We start from the raw sequence: 24,304 nt of genomic DNA, 5'->3' as shown, positions 1-24,304 counted from the left end.
GAAATAACTTGCAGTCCTTAGGAAAAAAAGGACATACAATACCACAAACACTGATGTATATATACCTTGATGGGTTCCCCAGGCTGGTCCGACCAGAAAATGTAATTGTGAAAGTGAAATAAATCCCTGTCAGATAGAAAACCTCTGCAAAACACTTACACAGCATGAATACCAATTGACATACCAGAGCTATGAGACAATGCTAGAATCAGAGGATATCATTACAATGCTGAACTGTTAATCACAGCTCAAAATAAAACATGTTTGTTTCTTTAGTACAATCACAACTAGGGGATCTATTTTACCGCTTTTAACATCAGGCAGGTACTTACTGCCCTAACGTATGTCTTCTGGGAGCTGATACGCAATTCATCTGAAGATAAAAAACAAAGTTCAGTATTATGACTGCTCTTTTATAGCTAATGATTAGTGACATCAGGTGCTCAAACATTTGCATCCACAGTAGCTGTCCGCCTGTCCACCTTCGTAAAAATTTCAGTAGCATTTTAGAAAGAGACACCAATGTCTGAGAAGTTTATACTGCAGTGGTCCTAAGTGGAAAACAAACAAAAAATAAAATAAAATATTTAAAACTCATGCTCTGTTATGTCAGAGTGGTCTAAAAATAGAAAGACTTGGAACAAAGACGGGGGAGATTTCCAGTTTGAAAAGGGAAGTCCAGGAAAAACTGAGATAGCAATGAAAAAAAACCACGCTGATTAAAAAATAATTGCGTCACAGGTTTCTCAGGACGTACCGAGCCCCTCGGCTGCCAGCTCCCCCCACGGCCGCCCGCAGCGCTGCCCGCACCTCCGCGCCCGCCCAGCTCCGGCGCGGCGCCCGCGGGGGCCCCGACACGCGGCCGGTCCCCACGGCGGCTCCGGGCCGCCCCCGGCCCGCCGCCCCCCCGCGGCGGGGGCCCACGGGGCGCGGGACCCCGGGCACCTCGCGCGTGGGCCGGGGAAGGGCTGTCTCGCCCGCCCGCCCTCGCCCATCCTTCCTCAGGGGGTGCTAGCCACCTTCCCTCCTCGCCTTCCCCTTCCCCTCCTCGCCTTTCGGCCCCCCCGCTTGCATTTTCGTCCTGCCTCCTTGCCTTCTCCCTTTTCCTCCCTGCATTTCTGCCTTCCCTCCTTGCATTCTCCCTTCTCCTCCTTGCATTTTCCCTCCTCCTCCTTGCATTTCTCTCTTTCCTCCTTGCCTTTTCGTCTCCCCTCCTTGCCTTCTCCGCTTGCCTTTCCATCTTCCCCTCCTCTCCCCGCATTCCCTCCTTGCCTTTCCCCCTCGCTACCCTGCCTTCCCCTCCTTGCATTTTCACCTTGCCTCCCCCCGCCAGCAGCCCGCCGAGGGCGAGACAACTTCCAGCAGCCGCAGCCCCCGCCGCCTCCCTCCCCTCCGCCAGCACACGCGCACACACACACGCACACACACACACACACACACACACACCGCGCACACACACACCGCGCACACACCGCGCCCCGCGCACGCAGGTACCTCTCCAAAGCGCGCCCGCTCCTCCAGCGCGCAGCGTGCGCCGCCAGCTCCGCGCGCAGCCCCGGCACGTCGGGTCCCCCCTTCCTCCTCCTCCTCCTCCTCCTCCCCTTTCCCTTCCCTGCCCGCCCCCTTCGCCGACGCGAGGAAGAGGGGGGCAAAGCCACCCCGCCCGCCCCGCCCCTCCCCGTCCGTCCCGTCCGTCCCGTCCCGTCCCGTCCGTCCCGTCCCGTCCCGTCCCGTCCCGCCGGGGCGCTGCGCCCCGCGCCGAGGCTCCGCGAGGCCCGGAGGGAGGTGCCGCCCCCGACCCCCCCGGGCCCGGCGCGGTCGGGTTACCGCAGCCTGCCTGCCCGCCTGCCAGCCCTCTCCTGTTACGGCCGGCCGGGCCGGGCTGCAGGTGCCGTCGGGGGGGTGCCGAGCCCCGCCGTGGGGCCGGGGGCCGGCCGGGGCCGGGGCCTGCCCCCCTGCGCGGCGGGAGCTTCCCCTGGTGCTCGCCCAGCCTCCCGCTGCTCGCGGTGCTGGGGATTTCCTCAGCCGGGTGTCTTGGGCTTGGGGCTGGGGGGGTTATTTATTTATTTATTTATTTATTTAGCCTGTCCGGTTTGGTTTTTTTTTTTAAGCTGCGGAGCTGGCTGCCATGCGCTTGTTCAGTGTCCCCTTGCATCCACGTGCGCTTGCAGCGTCCACAGTAGGCTTGGGCGAGGATTCCCACAGGTCTGCCACCACTCGTGTGAAGAACCTCTGCCTTTTTTTGTTCCGAATACTTTAACTTAATTATTCTCCCACCTCTTGTGCTGGAGATAATGAACAGCTCCCAGCCCTCCCTTCCTGCTGCTCATGGGCTTGTAGACCTCTGTCACAGTCCTTTTACATCATTCGTTCTCCTGGCGGAAACCTGTGGGGCTTTTTCCGAATGCTGTTCTCTACCTATGATCATCCTTGATGCCCTCTTGCCCTGTTTGAATAGATCCTTTTTGACACGAATATGCACACAGTATGGCAGGTGTGGGCAAACCATGTGTTCATACAGTGGCACAACAGCGTTTTTCTCAACAATTTTTAATGTTTTTTGAAGATTTTTGAGCATGGAGATCATGTTTTTGTGGAACTTTCATAACCCAAAGATTTTACTCCTGGACTGTAATGGCCATTTCAGAGCCCATCATTTCAGATGTGATTCAGGACTGTTTTCTTCATGTGTATCATTTCACATTTATCTACATGGAATTTCATTTATTGCCCAGGCAGCCTCATAATGTTCTTGTGTAGTTCTTCACAGTCTGTCTTCATATTACTAACTTGAGTAAATTAGTAACATCAACAAACTTTCCCATTTCAATCCTTTCCCAGGACATCTGTGAATACACTGAACAGCAGAGGCCCCAGCCCTGACCTTTGCAGAACGCCGTAACTGACGTCTCTCCATTGAAAGAACTGATCATTTATTTCTACACTTTTTATCTTTTAATCATTTATGTATCCATGCCAGGACTTTTCCTCTTATGCTATTACTGCTTAGTCTCCTTAGAAACCTTTGGTGAGGGACATTGTCAGGACACTTTTAGAAATCCTGTCTGATATGGAAGTTAGATCACCTTGGATAAGGATTTTTGTTTACCCTTTCAGAGACCTCCAAGAGTTTGTTTAAGGCAGGGCTTCTCTTGACAGAAGCTATGTTGACTTTTCCCAGATCGATTGTATTAATCCAGGTGTCCTTTAATTCTAACCCAATTATCATGTCTGTATTTGCACAGTACAGGCATGTGCTTTACAAGCCTCTAGTTCTCTGGAGCCTTTATTGGAGTTTGGTGTCACATTTGCCACCCTGCAGTCTTCAGGTGCCACGGTTTAAAATGGGAGGTTGCACACTATCGTTGATAATTCAGCTACTGCATCCTTTGGTTAGATCTCAAGGACAGAGACACACACACGCATGGACATGTGCTACCTGAATGCAGTGATAGTGAAGGGCTAGTAATAAAAGCTAATGGTATAAGGAAATAGATGCATACACACATCAGCTGGTGCTGTTAAGGTTAGCAAAAGGTATATTAGTAATAAAGTGTCTGTAGCCAAGACCCTCTTATGGAATGTATGTGTTTTAAAGCACAGAGCGTGCTACAGATAAAACCCCAGCAAGGTCTTTGCCCCCGGGAACCGCTTGCCATCCTGTACATCTGTAGCCATCTGTTTTCTGTCTTTCATACTTTGCTGTAAATTCTCTGGGTCAGGAACTACCTTCTTTTATGTATATTTTTAACTTACCACTAGCACATTGAGGGTGGGGGTGCTAAGCAGGGGTGTTTCAACCACCCGGGAATGTTCCCAGGAAGGTCTGCAGTTCAGTTACCTGCCCGGAGACAGGGCTCTTGTCCTGCGTCCTGGGATACGGTGCAGCTGTGCAGGCTGCGTGCCCGAAGCGCAGTGCAACGCCATCCACCCCAGCTTATCTGCGGGGAGGGGGCAGGCGCCAGAGGAAAGCTGCGCCCCCACCACCTGACTGAGGCAGGGAGTGCATGTACATGAATCCCTGCTCGCTCCCACCACCTGGCCTCCAAGGTCTAGGCAACTCGCGCAGCTGTACGTGCTCCCACAGCGAGGTATTAAGTACAAATGGCAACGTGAGGCTACTGAGGAAAGGGAGAAAGAGGAGCACTGGCGTTGCATCTGTTTTGGATATATCACAAGCTCACGGGTCTGAGCACATCTGGTGAGTTTTTAAAAACTCCAGCTACTAGAAACCTAGTAAGGCAAACTATGATGAGAGAGGGAGGGAGAAGAAGGGGGAAAGCAAATTTTAGTCTCTCTTGGTTGCAGAAAACTTCAGCAGCATGAAAAAGAATCACCTTCAGGCTTTAGGAACATAATTAAAATAAGTGTAGTCCAGTCTCATGCTTCTTCAAGGCCTAAGGTTTGGGGACTGGCAATACTGCACTATAGAGAAAAAACTGTGACAATCAAAGCGGTCGAAGATGTTACACTGCCAAAGGGGGAACTCACTTCACAGTTCCTCTTTGTAGGTGCTTCCTGGGTTCCCACCCCCTGCCCTTTTCTTACAGAAATTATTTTTTGCTCCTCTCCTGCTTACGGACCTTGTATAGAATTGGGCTGAACTGGAGGACTGCAACCCTTGTTTTCTTTTATCAGATAAAGCAATATCCCAAATGATACTGATGCTGTTTTAATTTTGATTTTTTTTCTCTCATGGCAGGGATGCGTTTACTTAGTATTAATTAGGTAGAACATGACTAATACACCACAGAAGAAGTCAAATGCTATTTCATCATGTATATGTTAATGAGTTTTGCCTTTTGCTTCTAATTTGCATTTTTAACAGCTATGAAAGCAGAATAAAGTTATGTCTTAAAGTTTTGTTCTAAAGGTGTATTCTGTTAATGCTATCTGAATGGCTTACAACTTTTCAGACAGCTTCAGGTAGAGGGAAGAAGGAATTACTCATTGCCAGAGTGCAGCCTCCCCTAATTTTGAAGTTAAATTATGTTTGCCTAACTAATGAATGGCAAGATTCATCAATGTTGTCCTGAAAGGAAAGGTGAAAGTAGGAGTATGAAAATCAACCAGACTACCTCAATATTTGTCAAAAAGAGTAGTTGTTTTTAATACCAAAATGGTGGTTCCTTGTCTCTCATTTCCTTGCAGGTCTGCTTTTTGTGCTCTGTGAACTAAAAGGCATCTGTCACCATCTAGATCACCTCATTCTTCCTCCCAACAACTGGCCAACTCCCAAGGTTGTGCTGAACATGTAGGAAAATATGACTAGTATGGCTTCTGGGAAGAGTATGATACCCTTGCGAAAGCTCAAGGAAGTGCTATGGAGTATCTGAACTTTGGCTTACATGCTGTAGTCCTGTGAAGGGACTGCAAAACTTAGAGTGTTCTCTGGTCTGTGGCCAGTGCCACCTCCTCCTACCGTGGTGTGGAAAAGTCCCACTTTGGTCCCCCAAAAGTCAAATGCAACATTACTTTTAGTACATGCAGGGGGATGGCTGGACTCAGAGCAGGATGAGCTGAGTTAGACTATTTTGAGGAAGGTGACCCCTGAGGACCAACCTCAGTTCCAGGTGCACTGGCCACCCGTGGAAGTCCGTGGGAACTGCAGATGCTCACCCTCTCTGACAAATGGGCCACATACTGATGTGAAACCTTATTGTTGTACAAAAAGGTGCTTATTCTAATTTTTTTTTCTTCTGCCACATAAACTGACCTAGTTTACAATCTACCTCTACACAGATGTGTCCTCTTCGATGGGTACAAGAGGAATGGAGCCATCTCTACAAAGGGGAAAAAAAGAGTGCCTGGAGCTGGAAAGGGGAAGAGGCACAAGGAGACTCAGGATTGGGAGCTGAAAGATAAAGGTGTTTGGAAGAAAAGAGAGAGAAATGGTGGGGAGAAAGGGTATCCATATCTGCTGTTGCTGCTTTATCCAGTAGACTGAGAAGTTATTTAGCCTCTGCCATGGGACTTTGTCAGTATACCAGAGTCCCGTTTCAGTGAGGCAGATTTTCTATTCTTATGCAATGAACCTTCAAATGGAGGATAAATCAAGTGGGATACCTCTTCTGATAAGGAAGAAATTCTTTCAGTGCTGCTGTTTTACAGCCTGGTTGGGTGTTCTTGTTCTCTATGAACTCCCAATGAAGCTGAGAGGAGTGCAGAATAAAGAAAGAAAGGAAAATACTGTTATAATGATGCTGGATATGGCAGGCACTTTTATAAAATTTATAGAATGAAACGCAGTCCTGAAAGGTGATGCCTGATTTGATAGCCTCCACACTGAATTTCACTGAGTATGAAAAATGAGATTTGCTTGAGATGCAGATTTTTAAGTATCTTAAATTAGCTGTCAGAATTGTTGAGATCAGATTCCCTTTCCTTTCCTTGTGATTCTGGTTATTTCTCTGACTGCAGAATAACATGCAGATAAGCTGAATGAAGGAGTGCGCTGTTTTGTGGTAATGTGTGTATGAGATGAAAATGGAACTTCTGTGTATTCTCTGTGCATTTCATAAAATTCTAATGAATACAGAGATCCATCAGTCGGTTAGCAGAAGAGCTGTGGGAAATGTGGAGGTCACATTCATAAATGCTTTATATTCAGCACAGGAATGAGATGTTGAATATTACAGAGGCAGTGAGCTGCCAGTGGGGAACTGACGGGAGATTCATGTCCTATTCCTGGCGTTGTTGGTGACCTGTGATGTGACTGAAGGCAAGGCACTTTCCCTTATTTGTCTATATGCGTTGTACAAAATTCAGGACAGGGACTGCCTGTTAGTGGGTATTCACAGAACATAACAAGACCTTGGCCGTGGTTAGGGACCCTATGTCCTAATGCACTGTGAACCCCAGAAGTAAGTTCTAAAGTTATTCGGCTGACTAGCGGGCTCATTTACACACATCTATTATGTGGTAAAATAGCTTGGCAAGATCTCTATCGGCAACTAGCTACATGAGTAATCTCATTGACTTAAATGTGACTCCCTGAGTGCGTAATGTTTTAATATTGGCTCCGTAAACTGTTTTAGTCATCGTCAGCTTACAAACTACACACGTAGTCCTGCCAGCACTTACACATGGTAGTGTTTTTTACTGTGAGCAATTCTGTCAGAGGAGTTATACCCAGTAGCTTCTGCATAATCTACGCCCCCGTGAAAAAGTTACTCTGTTCTGCAGTTGTAAAAGCAGCTAAGTTTCACTGGCAACATGTTTTCTTTAGTTCACTGGGAAATGCCACTGTTAGCTCCCCTTCACAAGAAAATGAAGAAAATACTCAGCACCTGTGATGTTGTAAGGAAGAAAGTTTTTTATTGCAGCTCAGGCAGATACTACTGCATAACTGACTCATGGCCCTTCCTTCATGTGGAAAATGCAGTCGGTGCAAGTCTGGAGCTGCAAGGTTTCCTTTAAAGCCCTTTACAGTCTTACCCCAGCTAGCGTTTCTGCTTTGATTACTCCTGTCTTACTTCAGCTCCTTTGTACTCCCTTCTCTAATAGCCTTGGCTTCTTTCGCCTACAGTGGGCTTTGTGACTCTTTTCATCCTGTTTCTTTTTCTAAGCACAGAAAAAATCCCATTCAGTAGTATCACTCTTTATTCAACAATCCTTCTTTCAAGTCTGCTTCATCAATAACATGAACATAAGGCAGTCCTGAAAGACATCTTGCCCTTGTCCAGCTTGCCTGACAGAGCCTGAACATCCTCAGGGGTCAGGGAGTATATCTCTATATATTTTGTGAAATACTGCATGCATAGAAAGAGTGATGTAAATATACAACTACATCTTACCACAGCATTACCTGTCCAGTATTTATATCAACTGCTGAGGCAAGATAATCACAGACTACAGTATTTCAAAAGTTATGTATGGTTGCATATTGTTCCTCCACCTAAATAGGCATAGCAAAAAAGATTTAAAGAGCAATTATTATTCTAGAAATAGGGAACCTCTGTAACTTTTCTGTACAGTGCTTGAAGAATATACTCTAACAAAGAGCATTTGTTTGTGGACTAAAGAGCTTGATCCAAAGCCCAATGGAGGCTCTTCAGATGCATTCAGGAAGCTTTGGATTAAGTCCTTCCTGAGGAACAGATGCACAGTTTTATTCAGTACCATTAGAATGACAAAAATGACAAGACAAAGAACAACGTTGTCTACAGAGAATAAAGCAATGTTGTCCTGCAGCAGCTTAAATACATTAGGCTCTATAGCTAAAAGCCGATTCTCTAGACTTTCAGTAAACTGTTGGGGTTGCTCATTGACAAAATATACGGTGCAGAAATGTTTAAGTTTCTACACATAAACACCCAAACACAGTGTACTACACTGAGTGTTCAACTGGGTCATAACTGTAACTACAAATTCCCATTATGCAAAAAAATATAACACAGAAATAGTTTATTGACATTAATCATCAAAACTGTAATGCAAGAGAGAGATCAGGTGATTTTTTATGCCATGGCTCTTTGGGGGATCTGAAGCGTTTACTAAGATTGCAGATTATCTGGACTGGAGACAGACTTTCCTTTGGCAAGTATATTTCATTCAACATAACGAATTCCTGATTTCTAATTTGGCCAATAGATGTTATCATGATATAAGTGATAATAAGTACTGAAGAGCAGAGACATTTGCCCCTGCAGGGAATGCCAAGCTAGAGTCATCCCAGGAAAAGGAGTCCAAAAGGGCAGATGAGCATCTGTGGTGGAGGCAAGAAGTAGCTTGAAGTAAAAGTAGAAGCAAATGAACAGAATGAATAGCAGAAACTGTGCCAGGTAGGACTTGGGACTTCCAGCAGAGACAAAATGTGAAGGGAAGCTGATGAGAGGCTTTCAAGAGGCCTGGGTAGAGACTTTGTAAAAAGATCTGGGGACAGGGAGAGAGAGGATGAAAGCAGCAGACACAACAGTCTGTTTTTTTAAAGCAACATTTTGGATGGATTCATGTAAAAAGTCGAAACTGAGAGAGGAGTCTGTATTAGAAGAGGTTGTAGTTGTAGCATGAAGACCCTCATGATGAATATATGGAGAGACAGGTGGATTTTGAAAGAGCTGAGGAACTGGCATGGTCTGATACTAGAAAGAATGATGAGCAAAAAAGGACATTATGCAAAACTCTTCACACTGCCAAAGAATGAAGGGTAGCAAAAGAGCTATTTCTGTAACTATTAAGAATAATGCCATTTAATTTTGACCTAGTCTCATTCAAAATTCAAAATATTCTCAGCTTTCCCAGACCATGAGTAGGTGCATCAGAAATAGATCCGCATTCTTAAGTCCCATACATTTAAAAATGAGGGAAAATTAATGTAATGCTTACATCAGTTAAAACATTAATTAAACACACCAGTGCAGATTTCGTCAGGCAGTCTTTTCCTGGAATGCTGCCTCTGGTGTGCTCTGACAATTATGGAGAAAAATAATCCTTCCTTCTTTGCTTTTACTCCTACATGGAGAACCATTTCAACCTCCAGGGACTGAATTCTCCAGTGCTTAAAAGAACAGCAAGGCCCTCCTTCCATATACATAACCTTTCCAGCCGCATGCCGCTAGAACAGTCTTACTGAGCCCTTCTGCAAATTCTTTATACCTTTTAATCTCCTGAATTTTACACATTAAAGTACAAATCTTCAGCAGGTAAGCTGCCTTGTACAGACATTTTACCTCACCTTCCCTATATCCAAGGCTGGATGCTTGTTCCTTCCAGCTCTAGTGCAATGGTGTCACATGGCTCCAAAGAGTATGTGCCATTTGCTTGCAGAGTGGGCACCAAGAGTGGAAATCATTAAGTGAGAAAACCAAGCCTACTTGAAGGTCCTTAGAAAATCAGAGGCAAGTGGATAATATTCAGAGAAGATATTCGTTGTCTCATGACAAAGAATGTTTTTTCTCAAACAACAGTATCACAGTTTCCTAAAGATGTGTCATTTTCTTGAATTAGAAAGGCAGGAAGCCCAGTGTCTCTAAACTTGTGGCCAGGCAGAAGTGCTGGCTGTCCTTGCAGTAAGCTGAGGTCTTAGCTTCATGGCATTTTCAAATGATCAGAAATGAATTCATGCAAAATGAAGCTATAATGAGATGATAAGGCTACAAGATGATTGTAGACCTGCTAATTAAAAAATACACTGCATTTTATATGGAAATCCAGTTCTGCACTACCTAAGCGCTATGCATTTTAATGTCTAACTCAAATACTGTTTGACCAGGCAGTTTTATTTGTCTTTGGATATGAAACTAGGTGGCACGTTTTGCACAGGCACCACAGAATGACAATCTTGTTACTTAGCTTTGACAGTTTCCATGCTGAGGCACATAAATAAAATTACAGTGCCAGAGGTCGAACGTAATGGCTGTGATAGCTTTGAACAACTGACAGCCCTTTGGCTTCCTTGACCAATGTTGCCTGCCTCAGTCATGATATGAAGACTTACTTGAGAGCAATTAGCAGGGAGCATAATTGCAAATGAACACTTAGTTATATGCGCTTACATACAATTCCATAACTGAGACAGATTCTCCTCTTCATTACCTAGTCCAGCTCCACTGACTTCAGCATGAAGTGAGTTATGGCAGGGGGAGTGAGAGGAGAATTTGACCTGTGAAAAACAGCAATTAGAACTGGCAGCAGCCAACTGTGGAAGGCTTTAGCCACAAAAGATAAATGATTTTTCTCCCTGAAACTCACTTGTACCTTGCTTTGGATTTTTACCGCATAAACATCTCTGAATTTCAGCAGTGTTCCTCTGGCCTAGTATGATGGCACAATATGTCTCTAACTGCTTGAAGAGGCAGGGAACAGGGGATGGAAGGCCATGTAGGTTTAAACTTTAAAAGACGACCACAGATTTTCACTGTCTATCCTCACTAGCTTCATATATAGGTGTGTATAAACATATATACATATATCTATGTATATCAATATATGTATGTATATACTATGCAGAAAGAATCTCTCCCAGACCACTTTTAAGTGTTCCAGAGCACTGAAAATATCAAAGCCTCTGTCATTTGTTGTCATCTGTAAAGTTTTAGGTCACAGTGTATATTTGTTGTGCTTGTGTGTGTGGGTGTCCTGGATCTGTTTGGATTTTTTTTGTTTTTAAGCAGCTGCCCAGTGAAATGAATCTTTCCAGAGTTTACAGGACTCATTTAGGTTCTTTGGTGGTGAAAACTATCATAAAACTGATGAAAGAGCAAATTTGGGTTCTATATCTTTGATAAAACATTCCAGCAAGACAGCAGAATCCCTTTCACTGCAAGACAAATTCTTTCAATGTACTGCTCATTCTGTTAATGGTTTTGCTGAAATTAGGGGCTGTTCACCAAGATAATCTTCTAGAGCCTCCTGTAGAGCAGTGTTGCAGAGAAACCAAATGGTATACACATATGTTATCTTTCTTGTTACTAGTCAACAGTAGTGGTGGTGAAAAAATAAAGAAAAGCAGCTGCAGTTTATGCTACTCCCACACACAAACACATTCTCCTTTTTGAATTAAAGCTGCAAGAAAGGCTGAAATAATAGAGTACAGAGTATTCTGAAACTGCACTCCAAAAAGAGCTGCAAGTATACAGGACGTGTTTTAAGCAGAACAATGAAGAAGAAGCATTTTGCTATTTAAAAAAGAAGGAAGAAATCTAAAAAATCCCCTAGAGATCATCCCTACACTTTGTCTTGTTCAATTACAGGCGCAGCTTGGCTAGTCCTGAGCACGTTATATGTGGCCTCTCTTTAGGAGAACCTTATTTTTCCTATTTTGTCATGGACAATATTACTTTGTTTCAAGAGTACGATTGAGTGCTAAATCTGTTTATCCTCTTTCAGTACCCATAATCTGTATTCAGGGGTGAGGATTATCATTATCTAACAGATATTTTTAAAGAGATTTCTACATTTTATTAAAACTATGCAATTACCATTGACTTGAACCATGCAGCTGGGAGCATAGTCTGGACTTAGGATAGATTGTTGCTCTTTGTTATTTGTTAAAGTTGAAGGGAAGTTCATGATGGTCCAGGTCTCCACCTGGAATAAGTAGACTATTGAAAATAACAGAGGTATGCTGATTTTTATCTGATGATTTCTGTTAATCTTCTCTTGGTCTCATAAAAAATATTACAACTAGATCTGAGTCCAGATTTTTCATAGTTAAAGTTGATGCTTTTCTTATATGAAAAATAACACTGTCCATTTGGCTGGGAATAGTAATGCCCATTTGCAATAGAAGAGATAATTACTTTCTTTTTTTTCTCTCTCACCAAGTTCAAGCTTGGAGGGAAATGTCTATCCAGCTGCTTCATATAGTCTTTGTGGAACCGCAACCCTGAAATGTCAGGCTTCCCCCTTCTGCTAAATGTTAGCAGGTTATCAATGAAAAATTCAGCTCTTCATCATTTACTATGACCAACTTTATTTTCTTACCTGCTGGTAAGGATGCTCTTGTATTTTTTATTGAGTTCTCTGTCCTAATATTTTGCTGATTCTGCTCACGCTGCATCGGTAGTAACACTGAGTCAGCCTCCCTCTTACAAAATTCTGCCATTAAGCCTCCTCCTTCAGTGGGGGGGTCATTATTAAAAAGTGAGACCTCTTTTTTTAAAACCAAGGAGAAAACAATGCTAAGTCAGATTTTGTTCTGGTGTTTTGTTACACTCCCGGTTATTGGAAGTACTTTAATATCAAAACAAATTGCTTTCCATAGTCATTGAACTTTTTTTCCCTCTTTTTAAAATATGACCTTTACTTAAGCTAAAGAAGGTCCGGGGGTGGGGGGTGATAAAAACTCTAGCTCAGAGCTTTCGCAGCAGTGGTACAGGTCCTGCTTGCAGTATACAAGCTGCCACAAAAAAATACAGCACTGAGCAGATCACTAATAGTAAGCACTGCAAAATGTCTGTGGGAACCCCTATGCAAGTCCATATTTCAAGATGGACTAATTTCAATTAGAATGATTTCAATAGCTGATTTAATCATAACATGAAAGCTTAATTTTGACTTGTTTGAAGTATGAATTTTAACCTTACTTTTCCCATTTGTATTGTAAATTATTTGCTTAAAGAAAGCTTGATTCTTAGTGACTGGTACCCCTGAAAGCATGTTCATTTGCCACTGTATATGGACATAACCTTAAATTTAGTAGGGCTTTTTTGCTAGCCAAGAGGATGAAATTCAATGCAATTTAGTCAATTCTAAATTGCTAAGCGTGTTTATTCAGTTTCATATTTGTTGTTTAATAGCAGATATCCCCCCCGCCCCTTTTTAATGAAATTGGCATCCAGTCCCTTTTGGGTTTAATTAGCACTGTAGAAACATAATTTTGAAAAAAAAATGCTTTTAAGTTCTCATTTAAATGGTAAATAAAACTAGAAAATATGCTAAGAAAAATACAAGCAAAAGTTTTCAAAACATGTTTGGTATTTAGTTTTGACTTATTAAAAAAAAAGTATTTGCAATTATTGTCTTTAGCTGATTATTCAGCTGATTGTTCAGCATTCTAAAATCTTAGAGCTAATTGATCTGAGCTTCTCACACACAGTTTTTACTCATAGACCAGAAATGGATAGTAACTTGCTACATTTTCATCTTTAAATGTTTCTCTAAACAAAAAAGTTAGTCCTGGGGCTCAATTTAACTAACTGAAGTTAAAGGAAAAATTCCTCTGCACTAATAGCAGAAATCTAAAACCTTTGTTTCAAAGTGATCAGTTACCGGTCTGCCCCAGTTGAGTGACCTGTGGAATCCTTGATTATTATTTTCATTTAGAGAAATGTAAAATATTTTAATAAATTTAAGCATTAATATGGGCTCTGTATATTCAAGTTTGCATTTAAATTTAAAAATCCAATTTAAGGTAAAAAAAAGTTGGAGAGGCTTCTATTTTTAAAAAGCTTGTTTTATGTCTTTATATATACATATGCTTCACACTCAGCAATACCAGAAGTCCTGAAGATAAAAGTCTTGACCCTTTAAGAATTCACTTGCTCATTCATTCTATTTCTTCCCCCAACATCTTATTTACAAATTCATTTGCTGTTTCTAAACACATGGCTGTCCATGACCATGCTGAGAGTAACAAAGAAAAAAGAATAGCTCACTCACACCCTTTTCAGCAGAACTGCTGGTTTCCACACTTCACAGCAGCAATCTGTGCCCTGTTCTGCTAGGTTACCAGGTAAGGACAACCTGTCTATTAATGCAGCTCTCAGACACGTTTCTTCTCCAGGCTGAAGGGATGCTCCATATGCAGGTCTCCAATTCAGGAAAGAAGCTGGGGACAGCAGCCATCGCTGGCTGGCCCAAGAAGAATAGAAAGCTTGAAGGAAGACTTGAAGGAGGATTGACTGATGGTGAAGAGGGATCACGTATTGATTGCAAACAAGCTGGCTACCAACTACCTGAACTATTTACTTTGAGACCTTCCAAGAGCTACACCTTCATTAAAAATCCTCCAAACATTACACCAGGTTTTGAAATACCAAAGGAAAGACACATCTGTAGTGAAGAAACACAGTTTACACAGACAGAACCTGCTGTGTAAAATATTCTCACCACAGTCTTCCCGTGGATGAAAATGTGGGCCCATCCCACAGGGTGCTGGTTGTCACAAAGCATCACATCCAAGCAAACATGAATCCCTAAACTTCTGACAAGCACAAGGCGAAAGAAGACTTACCCTTGCATTCTCCTCTGCTTGGGGACTTTCACAGGGCCACAGTCCTCTCAGGTCCATCGGCAACATATCCAGCTCCCTCTCGCCTACAAAAGCAAAGACATTTTATTACCTATGTGAGAACATGCACTTCTGAGAGGTTGCTTTGCTTTATTTGGATCCATTCCTATCAATGACGCTTTGTAGCCAGCCTGATATTTCATCAGCATTTTTAAAGAAAGCAGAAAGGGTACAAAAACAATGACTAAGAAATAAGTGTCTTTAGACAGCTGGAGATGGCTCTGTGTGCCACGGAGAGTCAGCCACCACTGCAAGAAAACCCAGCAGGTATTTAATAGGTTGACACAGGATACATCAGGTGGAGGCAGGCGCAGGACAGAAGTGTTCGATTTCGGTGCAGCCGATGCGGGAGCTGATGCCGGCAGGCTGCAGGAGAGGGGAAAGTGGGTGCAGCCTGGCTCCAGGACTGGCCCTGGCAGCAGCGGTGCTGCTGGCAAAGTCGGGCCTGATTCTTGCCCCCGGTGCCCTAGCAGCATGTGAGTGAAAGCTAGCCCTTGCCCTGCCCTGAGGGCCCCGGGACACCCTGCAGCGTCCTGACAACTTGCTGCTCTGCGCTTGCCCATGCGGACCTGCTCCAAGTGTGCCCATTAGCTAGTTAGTCAGCCCATATTCACCACTGCTTAGCATGTGAGGTCAGATTACGAGTGCTGCTCACAGGAGTACGGTGCACATAGCCTGTAAAGTGTGGCAGAGGACCCTCTGCAATTTTATTTTCACACCAAGCTTAAGCCTTAAAGAAGAATATGAGAATATATCTGCTAATTTTGTCTCCAGGGACAAGCTTACTAAAGCATATTAAGCCATAGCCTTTTGCTTGATAGCTTTTGGATTTGCTATAACAATGGCAATAACCACAATGAATAATAGTGAATTAAAGCCAGATTAGATCAGATAATGTTTACTAAACTTTGAAATTAAGTTTTAGGGGTTACAGCTTCTTCTCTACACAGAATAAGGGTGTATAGAGATTTATGTATCACCTCCAGTAGCACCATTGAACATGCACATTTATATTATGGAGTGCCACATCGAGCATGCACCAAATAATATTCTTTGTGCCACCACAGTGCTGTGTGCACCTGTTAAATTTGAGATACTTTTCATTTAATAATGCAGCTTCAAATGGTTTTGCAGTCTTTGGTCAGAGAAGGGCAGTTATTGCTCCCCTCTGTTTCTGCTCCACTCTGTAATCTTGCACGTATCTTAAACACACTACTTTTTAGGCATATTCCTCAGTTGTGCTACCATTAGCTACCCAAAATAATTTGTGCGTTGGAGATACCCTTCCATTTTGTTGCTCCAGCCAGAGTGTCACTTTCTATCAGTACTAGTCTGTTTCATAGCCTGTGTATGGATGTACAGATCCGGTGACTACAGATCCGTGTCCTTCTAATCTTACTGTCTAGTGAGTCTTCTTGTCGTTTTGACAGCCACAAATAGACACCCGTTATTGTGAGGGATGACTGCCAAAAGTATCAGTGCAGCTTGTGTGATGAAATCTTGTAGGTGCTTTTAAATTTTTCCAGCAGGGGTTCTGCAAACACCTAGCCCCTTCTCTTCCCACATGCTGACCTAGGATGTCCGCATAGTCCACAGAGCCAGCAGAAATACCACAACCAGGCTAAAGACTGTATTTAAACCTGTGGAAGTGTGTAATAACCAGATCAGGAGCTGGCTTTCTTGTGCAGAAGTCCACAAAGCCAATCCTACGACCTTATCACGTGTTTTCTTAACACTCATCTCTGCTGTGGTGCCCTCAGAGCATTACTGCTTTGGAAGTGACACGGAAAGAGATGCATCTAGTTTATTCTGTGCTGAATACTTTTTTCTGACATTTTTTCTTTCCTTCCTGCTCACTTTGCTAATCTCATTCATGTCGAGCAGATTGGGGTAATCTGAGGACAAAGAACCCTCTTTTTTTATTCTGTAGAGCATTTTAGCCTGGTGGGGCTCTAAATCTCTGTCATACCTGCACACTCTCCTGCTGTACAAATGCAAATCTAAATTAGAGCTGTGTGCTTTTCTTGCTGTTTCACTAAAGCATCCCTTCATGCTAAAGCCCCTGTGCATCCTACTCTGTCTACTCTTCCCAAGCCTTCAGCATTTGGTCGTTGTGTGGATGCCTCTATGGCTATGTTTGCACTAGCAAGCAACACAGTGCAGTAGGAGTGGAACACAAGACTGGAGCAGTTTGTGATGAGGTTTCTAGACCTACACTGTAAGTATTTCAGGATTTTATGTCAGACTGTCTCGTTCCCTGGGCCAAACATTACCATAATGTCAGAAGGACTAATACTTGATCTGGATATTTGTCTTTCCACTAGGGTTTAGAGAATATTTGATGTATTTTGTTTCCTCCAGAAGGATTCTCGCCTGTGACTCCACAGTCTCATCACACAGTGTGAATCACTTCACATCTGAAGCAATTGTAAGCATGGTTGAGGGAAGAGGAATAAATTCACTAAAAATCATACTACTGCTTTCAGCCAAAATGCTAATATGGACACAGTCTGTACTCACAAAGAAAAGGCAGTCTAGGATGCTAATTGGAGATGCAGGTTGCCTAATTTCATACCTGTACTAAGACTGACATTCTGCATAACTTTGGGTAGGCACTGGGAGTGACTTAAATCATCTGTTTGTGAGTGATATTCTCCACTGATGTTGCAATCAAGTCATCCAAGTCTAAGACTTAGAAATTAGATGTGTGAGAAAGAAGATAGATTCCTCTGTATTTCACAAGTTCATAAATACAATGAATCCCTGTAGACTTTATCTCTGCCCTCTGTATTTGGTGACAAGCCATGTCTGCTACAGCATAGACCTCTGACTTGATCTGCATGAAGGGATATGGCAACTTTACAGTTACTCTGTGATTAAAGAAAAATCTCAAGCATGTTCATAAACATGGACATGAAACGGTCACAGCAGTCCATGCTGCCATCAGCACAGCTGAAGTTTTACGTCTCTCATTGTCTGTACAGCAGTGATGAAGTAGCTCAACCAGAACAGCTGCAGGGCAGCTCCATCAGCACTATTTGGGCTCAGTGGCTTTTCATCCATCTCCATGCTTGCTAGCTCCCCTTCTGTGCAGCACTGTGCTGACTTATTTGTTTCCTTTTATTTGCTGTTGATTTCAACTGTGAATAGGGTTTGATGGATGACAGGTGTTCAACAATAAAGAGGCAGGACAATACAACAAGAATGAAGCTGAACTAGCAGACCCCTTCCTTAAGAGAGGTATCCATGCAAACTTGGGAGAGAAATAAGGGTGCTGCTAATGAGAAGGAATTTGGGCTGTCAGCTAGCCTGTGTAAACACGGAGAGAAAGCAATGTATATTATTAAGAGAAGAAGGATGATGTTTAAGAGAAAGAGGAAGATGCCCAGTTTCAAGTGGTGTAATTGACAGTAAAAATACAAAATATGGATGAAAAACAGGCACTGCTGAGGGATCTAAGAAAACCACTGTGCACACCTACTCCTTGTTGTCAACAAGCAGGGAGGATTTTAGCAGTTGGTTCCTAAATTACAGTTCTCCGTGGCCTGTGACTGTGGGGATGCAACTCTGTGTTGGCTAGCTGTGGTGTCAGGCAGCATGCTCATCTCCAGAGTGCTTACTTAAGCTCACTGCAGCCTGTCAACCCCTTTAGGTTTCTGCTCTACTTCTGTAGGGCCTGGAGAAGGAAAGGAAACTTTAAGATGCAATTTAACTACCACAGCACATGAACTTCCCAAAGGGGCCACCTCTCCTCTAGAAAATATTTGAGTCCACATATAGAAAAAAAAAAACCAAAAAAAAACAAATTTAGTCTCTTAATTTTGGTATAATTTTAACAAAAGAGAGCTCTATGCTTTCAGAATATGGACTCCATTGCTGAGTGGTTAAGCTGCTAGAAAACAAATCTGAGCCCCTGCTCTATATAACAGTTAACACAAGGGTAGGCTGGATCCACCTGAAACCAGGCAGCCTACAATTTCTTGAAGAAGAAGCCAAATACAAGGTGCAAGGGATAAAGAGACAGGTTGTAGCATAAGAGGAGCTGAATCAAGGAACACTTTTAGGAGCAAGCTTTGTCTCCTCAAAGCTAGATAAAGCAGTCATGAGTATTCATCAGGAAGACTCCTGCGGTGATTGAATCATGCTAAATCAAGCCTGCTTCATTTCTTACATGATAGTCACTTATACCTGCTAAGAAATGTTAGGGCATAGTCAAATGTTCACTTGCAAAAGAGCTGTAGCAGTTTAAGATGTATTATCCTCTTCAGATGAGACACGTTATGGGTAAGAGCACTTTTTGTCTCCTTCAGAGCCAGGTTATGTTACACACATTTGCCAAGAGGATATGTTACTGCTCCCAGTTTGGCTTTTTCTGCCTCCTGATCTGCCAACTGGTCCATTGTTTGCTGGGGTGTGTTCTGCCCTCTTCAAACTGGAATGAAACAGGCCAGCTCCAACCACATATATTGAGGAGGATCTTTGCTTAACTGGCCCATTCAGTCTTAAACAGGCTAAGGGGGGAATTCATTTGAACAACAATTTTCACTTTCTCTGAGCCACAGGCTACCAGTCTGCTTTCTATCAGCTAGCTATGACTTCAGTCATTAAAAAGTAAAACCAAACTATGTCTTCACACTGCAATCTTAGCAGTGCCCAGCTGAGCCAATAGAGAGGTGTCATGTTAAACTCCAGAGTTTATAAAGTAGAGAGGAGATCTTCCCGCAAGTGGGCTGACATATTTATTTATTGAGCTACTAAATGGCTTGGCTGCTCACAGATTTCTAGATTGAGAGAGGTCACATGTGAACAAGAAGACAAAGATATAACTCAAGTGGCAAAGAAAACTGCTCATTTATCTCTCTTTTGCATCTGCTTCTCTTTAATGTACCTTACCTTTAGGAATTGCATCCTTGCTATACTTTGTAACAACAGGAAGGAATTTTTCTCATCCTTCAGCTATGCCCTTGAGGGCTTACCTCTTAGTGTTAAGAAAATACAGTAGTACCAAATTCTATAGAGTCTTCAGTCTTAGCATAACTATTACTGAGATTGCTGTAGATGCTGTTTCTCCTGTAATAGCAATTGTCTTAAGATCACTAACTCATTTCACCTGTTTTTCTGCATCTGACAGGGTATTATTCACTGGGTGGCTGCACAGGTTATAGAGCTAATGGCTTGATTCTCTTTGTCTGATTTGCTTATTTTTCTTCCAAATGTTTTTTATGCAATTTTCACACTGTGATATATTTTGCACGTGCATCTGAATAAGATGAGAGTATCCCTACTAGGGCTAGATAGCAGGAGGGAAAGCCACATGTACTTATGTGCTATTAAAAAAGAGCCTTAGCTGGGTCAGTCCTTGGGGGATGCTGACTGCGTTGTGACCATGCCAGAAGCACTGCTAAGAGTCAGTGTTAAAAGCTCAGTCTCCAAAGTTCGGATCCACATTCTAGTTGCAGATATAGGCTAGCCCCATTTGGGAAACTCCTAAGCAGACTTACATTCATGGTTGCAGATGGAACAGTTAAAGCTATTATAGATGTTCATCGCTGAGATAGATTAGCTCTCTTCAGCTCAGTCAGGCTTTCAGGAATGGTTTAAACTAGCCCGGGATAGCAATATTCTGGTATGGCTTTAGCACGCCTCGGCTGTGCAGGGAAGTGAGGGCGACTTGGGAGAGCAGCTGCATCTTAAGCCATTCCCTGCAAGATCATGCAGCACCTTTCTCAAACTTTGCTCCTTATTTGTTCTAACCAGGAATTTCTACCTGACAACATTGTTTCCAGTGGCCGACAGTGATGAAACCATTGCTAGCAACTGACTAAATTGCTGCAGATTCAGCTCCTGCTTGTGTTTTCTCAGTTTTAATCCCGTGGGCAAACCCCTTTGAATCGTTCACAGCAATGGCATAAAATAGCTACATCTGTACTACAGAAGCTACCACTGCAACTGTGAAGCAAGCACAAAGGTCTCAGAGCCATAATCTATGTATTTTTGGCAATGAAACCTTAAGTATAGACCAGCCCTAGGCTGAAGATCTTCAAAGAGAGTGAGATTGCAGTGTTGCTTAGAAAATTGCTCCCAGTCTCAATGCTTTCTCTGAAAGTGAACAGTTTATGATGAAATTGAAAGAGAAACACTGAAACTTTTGGAGGAGAAAAAAAAGAAACCTGCAGGAAATAAATGAAAACTTTGACATGAATGGGGAGGCATGATGAAGGGAAAAACTATGAATTTATTTTCTCTAACTCACAATAATTTGCCTCAGAATACAGCAGGCATACATCCTCTCATCTGGAAACTGCCAGGTAAGAAGTGTGGAATCCTACCATTAAAAGAGCAGATATTGCAGCTTGCCTAGAGTTAGTTCTTGTACATGGCAGCAGTGCAGTAAAACAATGAATTTATTGTCTCATCCAAGAGGTTGAAAATAGCACAGAATAATATAAAGGAGGGAAGCACAGGCGACTCATGCAAATTCTTCTTAATCACAGTATCTTAAGCTCAACTGCTGAAAGGAATTGCATTCAAGCAAACTTCTAGCACAATTGATGTAATGCAGGCAGCAAGAACAGATGAACTGGGAAGATAATGTGTTACTGATAGCCATGCTCTACTGGGATAAGCAAAAGCCATCAATCACACAAACAGTGCTGAAACTGCAGATCTGTAAGGCAATGAGGGAGACAAATTGTCTGTGATGCTCATTTCACTGAATCTGCCTAAAGTATTTCTTGCCCCTGAGAAATGCATGTATGTGAATATCACAGGACAAAGATGAGCTTCTTTACTTCTCAGCTGAGCCACCAGAGAGGACTGAAACATTTGCATCAGTTTGCTTCACTGCCAAATGAGGAAGATCATCAACCAGCTTCGTCATAACACCATGCTAACCTGTCTGCCCACACTGAAGCAGATGAGGCATATTCCCATAACCCCTTCTGTTAGACTAGTAGCTGCATGTACTAATGTCTGGGAATGCTACATGCATATCCAGAAGGTGCTATGGATGTATCCTCCTCAGTCAAAAGCGGTATGTACCAGTCAAACCTAATTCCCTCTCTGGTGACTTTTACCAACAGGCAGGACATTCCGCAATAGTGGACACTACCTCTGAAATAAATGGCTGTGCAATTATAGTGCAGCTGGGGGGAAGGAGAGGGGAGGAAAGTAATCCCCATTTTTCAGGCTACTGTGTCTTTGGATGACTCTTCCAATGACGCTTTTCTGCTTTTCCCTGTAGGGAGCAGCCAGTCTGGCTCAAAAGGCTAAATGCTTACATGTGTCAGATTGCATTACTGTGGAGGAGGAGTGAGAACTGTGCTTTGCTGACATTCAGCTGCAGATAATGGAGTGCATGCAAGAGGACCTATCACTCTCAATTTTCCTCTCACACCTTATGGTATCTTTCAGAGGTGGCATGCTGGATCTGGTCTGCATTTGGAGATCTGACAAAAATGGCAGATTCACTGAAAACATGGGAGAAATAATTGAACTGCACATGCACTGGCTGAATATAATTCAAAACAACAGGAGCTTTTGAATAGACTTCAGTGGATTTAGCAATAAAATATACTATATTCTTAGAAGCCTTCTTCCACTGTACTGAAAAACCCGTACAGCAAAATTTTCGCAGTTAACCCAGGAGGTAAAACAGTGAAACGAAGGGGTTTACAGCACCAGTGCTTGAAGGAATATTTCAGTTCTTGAAACACAATGGCAAGACACCTGAGTTAGACTAAAGGTGGACTTGTCTGCCTGACTGTAGTCATTCAGAGCCATATTGCAATGAGGTAGACTTAAGCCTTCAAATAAGCCTCCCTGAGCCAGTTCCTTGCATAAACTAACTGTATTGGCCCTAACTTTTCATCGTCAGTTTTGTGCTCACTTCTGCAGACTTTTGAATCAAGATTGTACTGTCAGCTGCTTTGAAGAAATGTGCAATTTTTCTGTCAGACAACTTTGCATCAACACTTTGTTCGTAAAGCTAAAACTGCCAGTTTTGCTTGACAGAAGATGGAATTAATTAATGCCTTGTTATTATCTTCTTCTGTTGTGGTGAAGAAAGATGTGGGCTCATCCATGTGATTGGCAATTACAAATAGAGCAGGTTAAAAAGACTGTTGTTGTTTCCTTGCACTGTTGGGAAACTGTTTTCTTATTTAAAGACTGGTGCTGTCTTGAAAGGACACATCTCAACCTCATATTTATACCAGACACATCTTAGTGCAAATCTTGTAAATACTATGACAGCAGACTCAAATATTGCTCTTCCTTGGAAAGCTGGAAGGTGCAGGTGAACTAGTGTTAGCATGGCATGAACCATGTTACTTGTAGAAAGCTAGGTGATCCAGCAGAATTGGCCCTTTCAGACCAGATATTGGGTTCTCCTAGGGTTAAATGTAGATCTGTTATCTATGAGAAGAGACGAGGAGAACCCAACAGGATTAGTAACTTTATATTCAAGTTAAAATTACTGCTCAGTACAAAGCTGACATAATCTGGCTTTTAACAACAGGAGATCAGAAATAAGATCCAGATGTTTAAGGACAAAAACACCTGTCTTCACCTAAACTTAGCTGTGCTGCATGGTGATCACTTTCACTCATTTCAGAGGGAATACTTATAGAGTAAGTTACTGCTCAATTAGAGAAGATACATCAGGCTCTGACCTCTGTGAATCAGTTTGACAATCTTAGAAAATGATATATAATTAGGAAAAAATATAGTGTTACAGCTTGCTTTCAAAGTACTATTTGTTTTCCCCAAAAAAGAAAACCACCAGGCAAAAATAATATCCAGATATGGTATATCCTCTGTGGTTATTCACATATTACCTCCTCCAAAATTAAAATAGGTAGTGAAATGTTTCATTTTCCAGCCACAATTTTCAAAAGAGGCACAACTTGCTGGTGCAAAACTCCAATGATGTTTCTTAACTGAGCCATATGCTTGAAAAAGTTACAAGAAAGGATCACTTGGCTCTGTAATACAGAAAGAGATAAAGTGCTTTGAAAGCAAAAAGAAAGAAAGAGAATAAGTTAAGATATTGTTGTCATGTTGTTGGGCTATATTTTGCACCTGAAAGGCTTAACATTTAAGGAAAGGTCACAGTTAGTAGGTGATATCACATGATGCCACACCAGTCGCCTTCTAGCCAATATCTAGTGCATTATAAGTATAAGAAGCTCTATTTCTTGAGCACTTTTTGAGCCCTGCTGCACAGAGATGAGTGAACTGGTTATAGTGGTTATAGTTATCCAGGCTGTCCCACACTTCTCAGACCCATGTAAAGATGTAAACATTTACATGTTTAGACCCATGTAAAGGGCTCTGTAACATAAAACCTTGATTCTGCTTGGCAACCCCACCAGGCCTCCATGTCAATAGAAATAACTGGAGGTTGAAGAGAAGCTTTCACTCTGCACTTCCTAAATGAACAGAAGTGAGTCACGGATTCCCAAGGAGAATGGATCATGGATTTGTCCTCTCACAGTTCTTCAAAGTCACAACATGTGCTGCTTGAAACATGCTCTACTGATGCAGTGCAAACATCCTGACACTTGTGTC

The 24,304-nt window shown here is 42.6% G+C and overlaps 1 protein-coding gene across 5 annotated transcripts in view; it reads right to left on the bottom strand.

Moving 5' to 3' along the window:
* The window catches only part of PALM2AKAP2 (PALM2 and AKAP2 fusion), a 277,274-nt gene that overhangs the window by 104,988 nt on the left and 147,982 nt on the right, over positions 1 to 24,304 (bottom strand). For all 5 annotated transcript variants that reach the window (XM_064501617.1, XM_026103095.2, XM_064501619.1 and 2 more), the window contains one exon: positions 14,678 to 14,760. In XM_064501617.1, coding sequence (XP_064357687.1) covers positions 14,678 to 14,760 — 83 coding nt within the window. The remainder of the gene's footprint in view (positions 1 to 14,677; positions 14,761 to 24,304) is intronic.

The sequence above is a fragment of the Dromaius novaehollandiae genome, chromosome Z (assembly GCF_036370855.1).
Source record: "Dromaius novaehollandiae isolate bDroNov1 chromosome Z, bDroNov1.hap1, whole genome shotgun sequence".
Taxonomy (NCBI): Eukaryota; Metazoa; Chordata; class Aves; order Casuariiformes; family Dromaiidae; genus Dromaius; species Dromaius novaehollandiae.
Note: the sequence above shows the minus strand (reverse complement) of the source record. Positions and strands in the feature narration are given on the sequence as shown.